This window comes from Gymnoscopelus microlampas (assembly GCF_963454915.1).
Source record: "Gymnoscopelus microlampas genome assembly, chromosome: 6".
Lineage (NCBI taxonomy): Eukaryota > Metazoa > Chordata > Actinopteri > Myctophiformes > Myctophidae > Gymnoscopelus > Gymnoscopelus microlampas.
Genome location: NC_139943.1, coordinates 3,740,218 through 3,748,636, shown reverse-complemented (window position 1 = coordinate 3,748,636; position 8,419 = coordinate 3,740,218). Strand labels below are relative to the sequence as shown.

The 8,419-nt window shown below is 40.6% G+C and overlaps 1 protein-coding gene across 1 annotated transcript; it reads right to left on the bottom strand.

Moving 5' to 3' along the window:
- Positions 1 to 1,947: 1,947 nt before the first annotated feature.
- LOC311047410 (mixed lineage kinase domain-like protein) lies at positions 1,948 to 8,182 on the bottom strand (the record flags this gene model as incomplete). Its single annotated transcript, XM_084060111.1, has 10 exons — positions 1,948 to 2,059; positions 2,606 to 2,752; positions 2,850 to 2,899; positions 3,080 to 3,222; positions 4,027 to 4,111; positions 5,630 to 5,753; positions 6,267 to 6,367; positions 6,829 to 7,006; positions 7,323 to 7,397; positions 7,735 to 8,182. 10 exons carry the CDS (start codon positions 8,180 to 8,182, stop codon positions 2,010 to 2,012), a joined length of 1,401 nt encoding a protein of 466 aa, XP_083916237.1. The 3' UTR covers positions 1,948 to 2,009.
- Positions 8,183 to 8,419: the final 237 nt, after the last annotated feature.

The following is an 8,419-nucleotide window of genomic DNA, read 5'->3' as shown; positions in this document are numbered from 1 at the left end:
AAAAACAGAACAGAAAAAAGGTAAATCAAATCATGGATAATATAAATAAATATAAATATAGATTTACTAAAGACCACCTCTTTACAATTGATAAAAATAAACGATAATAACCTCCTTGTCACCAAGAGGAAGGGGAGGTGTAAAAAAAAAACTGCACAGAAGATGAAAAAGACAGAAAAACAAATTGTTATAATTCCCCTCTGTGCAGAAATACATGGAACGGTTTGTGGGGGCGACGGGACTTAACCTCTGGGGCGACCTTTCTGGGGGGCGACCGTTCGTTGCGATCCGGGGCGACCGTGTTTAGGGGCGACCGGTTTGATATTCCTCCTCAACTCCAAGAGGATATTAGACTAAAATAAATGTTTGAATATGCTGAACATATATGAATATATATAATAACATATTGGTCAATTTGCATAATAATATAATGTTCCATATTTTGTTGGCAATGCTATTTGCATATTAAACCAAATTAACCACTTAAACCCTGTTTGCTTAGTTGAAGGCTCTGTACTAGGTCTAATGCTTTATTTACACAACACCAAATCTGTTTGCCCAAAATAGCTGATCTACATCTATTCTTGCTAAATGTTCACCTCAGAATAGTTCATGTGGTTAGCCTGGCATCCCTACGTTGTGCCATGTTTTATTTATTATACGTTTTTTTATGTCACTGTATCAACAGCTAAATCTTACACATGCATTTGGAACTGCTACATTGGAGCTCATGTAGTCAATTAGAACATGTACATAAATATCATGGAGAGACCATCAGGTTTCTTACGCTGCTGTTAGCTGACTCATACATGTTCCTTTCTCTGTTCTGAGCAGCAGCCACCAGGTCCTCACTGTCCTCAGCTGGGTTTCCTGTTGACATGGGTGTTACCCTGCTCACCAACACACTGAGAATCAAAGAGAAAAGACATAAAACCACACACTTTGAGACCCACTGGTGTAGCAGAGTGTTTCCAGAGAGCCAACATGCACAATGTTTGAGCAGAATGGAACAGAGCCTTCATTAGTATCATTGGCAACACTAGAAGATGGTCTAGATTAGAAGATGGTGAGCACATAGTCTCGCATGGCCAGACTGTTGCCTCCCCCAATTTTCAAATGCTTCTGGTCAAGCAATAAAGCGGATGTGAAGCCGCCTCCCCGCTTCCGTTTCATCTTTACAGTCGCACAAATTTGTATCCTAATATAAATCAAAAATCATCTAAGCATAATAGCTTGCTGCTTAGCAGAAAAGGGGCACCTGCCCCTTAGCCTCTGATGCCCAAAGTGCCCTTTAAAAGGTCCAGTGCAATGACATTTTCAGTCATTTTATTTTTAAGTTTCAGTCTGAAATGACCTCACAACCAATCAGAAGGTTCCATCCCTTCAGGCTATGGCACGGTAAAACCTCACTCACGCAGTGTTCCTGTTTGTATTTGTTGATGACATGTATTATTGTGTAAATTCTTAAGGCCATGTTGATTAATTGAATAGGACCACAATGGAAACAAGTCACCAGGACTTTTTTGTGTTATCCTTTTAGCCTTAAGGTCTTACTGTACACGTGCGGTTTACATTTCTAACTAATAAAGTATTCAATCAATCAATCAATTATCATGTCCTGAACATAATCAACCCCTGCTTATTGTTCTCCATAAAAATCATATTATTAAATTGATGGTCAGCCACATCTAAACATCTATTTTGATGGGCTGCATGCGTCCATCGTGAGAAAAGGCGAGGGAAAAGGAAAGGCTCACCACAATCCAGCTCTTGCTGGCCGCAGGCGTGTGCACAAACGAGCACAAGCACGAAATCTCTCGGGCCGCGCCCGCTCGCCTCACCGCCCCCTCAACTCCACGTGTCCCAAATAATCGCCCGCCTCTCATTGAAAATCAATTACATAGGCGCGTCGGCCGCTTCCCGTCTGAAATGACCTTTACACATGGTACAATATACATCCGTGCATAAACACCATGCTGTTCCTTCTTCTAAGAACACCTGTTAGCTTCTTACCCCTCCTCCAACTGCTCCACCACCTGGCGTAGCTTGTCCACCAGCTCTGTAGAATAGAGATAAATATCATTTATTTGTTTGGGATGTTTACGACCCTACCAAAAGTTGAAATGACCAAAGAGGTAGCGACAGTGACCAATGAGGTTAGAGAGATAAACTGCTGTTATTGATGTGAAACAATAAAATAAACTGTCATTTTAATGCATTTTGCCACTTGCATTTCCGGCCTGGAGTGAGTAGACAAGCCGGGATGAGTTCTACCGGAGGCTGAGACTCTTCACCCCATTGGCATAGTTACCCAGGGGTGAGTTTGAAGAGTTGACTTTGGCCAATTAAGCCAACATCTATTGGTGTTTTCACAATTTGATCAGATCATACCTGGGGTTAGGCACACCCTAATCTCTCAAGACAGATTCTGCTGACAGCAGCATCTGTCAGCACCACTGCCTTAAACAGTAGTGCCCCCCCCTTTTGGGTTCCCAGATTGGACACACCCAGGTTCTACTATATTTCTTTTCACATTGGTCTACTCTACTCTGTCTTCCTTGGGATAACACTCAACCCGGGTCCGAAAGCAGCTAAACACAATTACCTCTAATTGTTGGTCTTTGAGAAGCGTCATACCCACGACAGGCATTGATCAGTTCTCCCAGCTGTTCAGGGCAGTCCTCAGGAAGTGGTTCTAGCACTCGCTTCTCCTCACACACTCTCTTAAAAATGTGGAGATCTGTGGTACAATCTGTTATGAGAGACATGTGTTATAATACATACAAAGTGTAAAGAAAGTGTGCAAGAAAGGTGCATTCTGCGTTAAACACTGTTTTCAGGACACACACCATCAAGGGGGTTCATACGGGTTGCGATTTCCCACAGGACCATTCCGAGACTGGGAAAAGAAAAACACAGTGTGGTTTGGTTCATTCATTAATTCATTTCATTGGCTCTTATTGGCTCTAAGTCCAATTAGAGTTAATTGGTTATCCTCTGAACTTTATTGTATTTATGCATTTTATTTGTTTGTATGTTTTATACTATGTTATTATTCTTATTACTGTAGAGGACTGACCTGTAAATCTCACATATCTTGCAGTATGGATGGTTGACACTGTCCAGCTGTTCAGGTGATCGGTAGCGCAGGGAGCTCTTCTTTTGGCCCTTAGGGTTCCTTCTCAAGGACGTCTCTGTTTCTGCCAGCTCCAAACCACCCAGCTAGTGACAAAACAGACAACCAACCAATGAATGATAATACAATAAAATAATAACCATAGGGAATACAGAAACAGGTGTTGGTAGCAGTGACTGATGGATTTGATGGACTAAGAATTTACTAGCTATATTAACATTGTTTAAACCATGGAGAAAGACAAGACTGGGAAAGCATCTGTGTAGATTTGAGCTATGTAGCAACATATTTTTTTCCCCCAGAAAAACTAAGATTTAGCACTGTGGTTTAGAATGGCGGTTCCCAAAAGTAGCAGACATACAAGCTCACTCTGCTATTTTGGAAAAATCAGTTTGAAAGTGTTGCATTTGTTGCAAATTCTCTTCTGGTGGGTCCCTGGCATTTACATTTGCAAATACATATCATTTTGGGGGTCCTTGGCACAGAAATCACTACTGATTTAAAAGGCATTTGTAGAATCGGTCTCAGGTATTAATGGGTTAACCCCTCGTCAGCCTTCTGATTGGTGTTTGACCAACCAACCAGCAGGCTCCTTCCATCTTGTCCCGCCCTGGTTCAGCCTCCTCCTGGTTGTTAATGTTGAGTTTGCAAAATGTTGTTTTCAATGGTAGTGGATGGAGAGAGAGGATATTTGTCCAACCAAGCGCAACAGCAACCAATGGGCGTGAAGACACTTGACAAAGGTTCAATTAGCCGAAAGAATAAGATTCAAATTTTGACATTTGAAAGATCATATACATGCAGTGAGCTGTGAACAAAATTAATCAAGGCAACATTAATACTTTCATATCAACTTAATATGAAATGCTTTATATTTAACTCTGTCATACTTTAACTCTGTAGCCTTCAGCTACCATGAACTTGTCGCTGGTGATGCTCCCATGGACTCTGGATTCTTCTTCTGACTGATGTAATCTAAGAGGAAACAAAAGTTGTCAGTGTGTAATTTATCAGAATCAACTTGTAAGAGATTTTAAAGGTGTGGCTTAACCCTGCCTGGACACTAGGAATGGGGATTGTTTTTTGTATTAATTTCAATCCCCTTATCGATCCAATTCCTTATCGATCCCACTATTGATTCTTTACTATTATTAGTTGTTGGCATATTGGTGCTAATCTGGGGCATTCATTCTATCACTTTCATTTAATTTCCGCAGACAATCAAAGGAAGAGCATGTTGAACTCAACGATGCACAACATTGAAGCAATATGCACATGTAAGCTATTAAATCCATGATCCTTGCTTTTACCGTAGGCAAGAGATTCAACAGAAGTCAAAAGCTTTATTAGAATGACATATCATGTCTGTCGGGTGGCTCATACTGTATGTCCAAAACAATTAATTTTCAGGATTCAAATGAAAAAAATAGCAAAAGTAACAGTACACAGATTTGTGTGACGCTCTAGTATGATCAAGGAGGGCATTAACTTACGCAAAAACACAAAAAGTGAAAATCTGGAGACAGAAGGTTTCTACCTGACAGCAACAATATTGTGTCAGTGATTTGATTTAGCCCCTTAAAACTGGGAAAGCATCTGTGTCATTTTAGATTTTACTGTTGGCCATTACAAAATTGCAGATCTACAAGCTCACAGCGTGTCACCTTGTGCCGCACTGCGAGCTTGTAGATCTGCTATTTTTGAACATTTTAGAAAATTCTTGAAAGTGTTTGAAACATCTTGAATAATTTTGATTTTTTTTTAACACAAATCTTCTCTTCTGGGAGTCCCTGGCACAAAACATTTTCAGATGGTGGTAGGCGGGCAAATACATATAATTTTGGGGGTCCTTGACATGAAAAAGTTTGAGAACTACTCCATTTGTAGAATCGGCCTCAGGTCTTAATGGGTTAAATGACATGACTCATCTCTTGAGACATGGCGTCACGAGGCACCACCACCATCACCAAAGAACCGCTGAAGCACCAACATTTGTTTGAATGTACAGTACAAGTGGTGTGTTCTACCATGTTACGCTATATACGTAGTATGCCGTCCAAGAAAACTTGATAAAAATCGTATACCCTCCAGTAACCATCCGAGGAAGCGTATCTGATACGAAGGAGGAGGGGCTGGGGGCAGCAAGAACGTAAACCTCAGTTTAAATAGCCTTTTTCATGATAATGTGGCGTCTGAGGTGAAGGCTTACGTGTGTCTATTGCCTTGAGGTGATAATGACCGCTGGCCATTGGAGTTTTAAAGTAATTCACACAGTAACTTAACAATAGAGCGGTTATTTCATTCAGTGACCACATGCGCGTATATACACGTGGGAGGGAGGGAATAATTATCGTATTCCCTCCAAAAAAAAACTAGAACACACCACTGGAATGTACCATGTCAAAACGTCAAGTCATATTCTTACTTATTGAACTCATTCTGAATCTAATTGGTTTGTTTTTCTCAACCAAAGACTTTCCACTGAGAACTCACCTGTAGATGCCCTGTGCAGCATCCAGACACATGCGAGCCTTCCTGTCCCACTTAAGCTTAAGCTTGGAGTTGTCCAAAACGGCTCTCAGACTTCCCTTGGCACAGTACTCCATCACTATGAGACCTAGTGACAGGGAAAAGGAAATATCATATGATATAGAACAGTGGTTCTAAACTTTTTTAGGCTGCGACCCCCAAAAATAATCATATTTGAACTGGGGAGCCCCACACTGATAAGCACTTGGAATTGTACAAGTTGAGGCATTACATTTAGTTTGACTTGGTTCCCACATATAAATATCGTGAAAATAGCAGATCTACAAGCTCACAATGCATGGCAAAGTGAGGCGTTGTGAGCTTGTAAATTGTCTATTTTCACAATATTTGCCTCTTTCTTATATTACTTGACAATTTGGCCAATGTTTGACCAGTTATAATATAGTCGGTTGATGCATTGATGATTCATTTCATTGTTTTACATTTTTTATTAAATGTTTTTTAAAAAGTCCTTAAATTGTCACTATATGAGAACCACTGATATAGGAGACAGGCGCAAAGTAGAAAAATGAAAGCAGATGATGACGTGGTTTCAATAATGCTTCTCAACAAGTAAAGCACAATTATAAAAATGACTTACCATCGCCACCCTGGAAACAGACTCCAAACATCCGCAGTATGTGTGGTGATTCATAGCGCCTCATGGTTTCAACCTCATTCTCGAATATCTTCATCACCGCGCTTTTAGGGAAATAATACAATACATAGATTAACACCCAGCCAGGCCCGCTCTCTCCCCACACTGTATCTGATTGACAGTAATGTTAATCTATTTTGTTCAATTACAGCAGTGGTTCTCAAACTTTTTCATGCCAAGGACCCTCAAATTGTATTTGAGGGTGTATATTGTAAAATGTATTTGGCCGCGGACCCCCTTCTGAAAATATTTTGTGCCAGGGACCCCAAGAAGGGAAGATATGTGTTAAAACGTTTTCGATATTTTTCTAAACATTTAAAAAATAGCAGATACAAGCTTGCACACAATGATTGTGATGTTATGTTGACTACTTTTGCTGGGGACCCCCTGGAACTGCCCCCACCCCCCCAGAAAGAAGAAAATGTCCGCCACTGCTATGCCCTATAATCTATATTGTATTATTATAGTATAAACATTTGATTAATTAAAAACGTGTGCCGCAAACCTTGGTATAGTGGTCTTTGGACAGAGGTATTTTTTGATGGCCACAGGATAGCTCTTGTATTCTCCCTTGTAGACTTCAAAGATGTCAGTTTTCATGAAGGGCGTTTTGGGATAATCAAAGGTCAGGTACTCAGGGTTGACCATTCGGATGTCTTTAGGAATGCTCTCAGACTTCTGAACTGGTGACGGCAAAACCACCAATGAGATTGAAGAAGAAAACAGAAACATCAGACAGGTGTCAGTAAATCCCCTCCACAGCCTAAAGTCACTGAGGGATACTGCTGTGAATAAATGACTTTCAAATGACTTTATATTTACCACAAGCATGACTGGGGCTTTTGTTTTGGTAATTGTTTTATTTAAATTGAAAAAGTCTATACACAAAGCATAATGTCTAACAAATAAATAACCGTTCCTCTGAAGTCTAGGGTATTATGGGTGAAATACAAAGTGGAATAGTTTACAAACCATGCACTACTACTACTGTTTACTTACGCATTTCATAGCATGACATAGCATCCCGTTTCTCCTCCACAGTATCCTGTTGGTCCATCATATGTTGTTGTAGCACTGTGAAATACATCTGATATTAAAGCCAATCACACAATCAACATTAACTTCATAAAGGCGTACATATGTACAGATTCAATTTTAGACATTAGACACCATGGTTCTGTAGAACCGGTGCCTAAACTATTATACAGTCAACACTGGTAGACTAATGATAATAATACAAAATAACAAATAAAATTAGACCTATTTCAAATTTAAATTCAGTTTTAAGCTTTAAGCTTTTTTTTAACGCAAAAAAGAAAGGCCTTTACACATATGGCTCAAAGAACGATGATAGACTTCTTGCACAAATGTATTTTATACAAAAGAAGACAAGACACCCTCCTCCTCTCACTTTTCAGGATCTCTGCACAATCCTCCTTCCTGTCTGCTTCATCCTCATACTGTTGAGAAGCTGCTTCAAACATCTTGTACAGGTTATGATCCATCTCCACCTGCAGATTCAGGGACAGCACCTGGAACGCGTCGTTGAGACGCTCGTTCAGGCTCGCAAACTCGTCTCCGTGGTTGTAGGTCTTCACGATTCGCTTGATAAGATCTTCTTTCTTCTGTATTCTGTATTTTTTTACGACATCCGCAGCAGACTTGAGCGTGAGCTTGAGCTCCTCGAGACAGACCTCGGAACAGATCTGGGCCCCTTTTCGCTGGGTGGCCCTCAGCACCTGCTCCAGCCCTTTCACACGGTCTTTCAGACGTGTGCATCGTTTCTTGTTGGCCTTGACCTCCTCGCAGAGATCGTAGAGTTTAGTCGCTATGCTCAAGATGGGGTCTATCAAATCCATGCCTGAAGGAGAAAGGGGGACAGATAGGTTGAACTGCAATAGACTGAATCTGAATGGTGCACGCACATTAAACAACATTGACAAAGATTGCAACAGAATTGGAGGCACAGCAGGTCCAAGGAGCAGCCTCAGGCCACAGCTATACTATGCATGTTATCCTATTATCCTATTAACCCATTAAGACCTGCATGAAGCCCATTCTACAATGCCTTCTACACAATAGTCTTTTATGAGTTG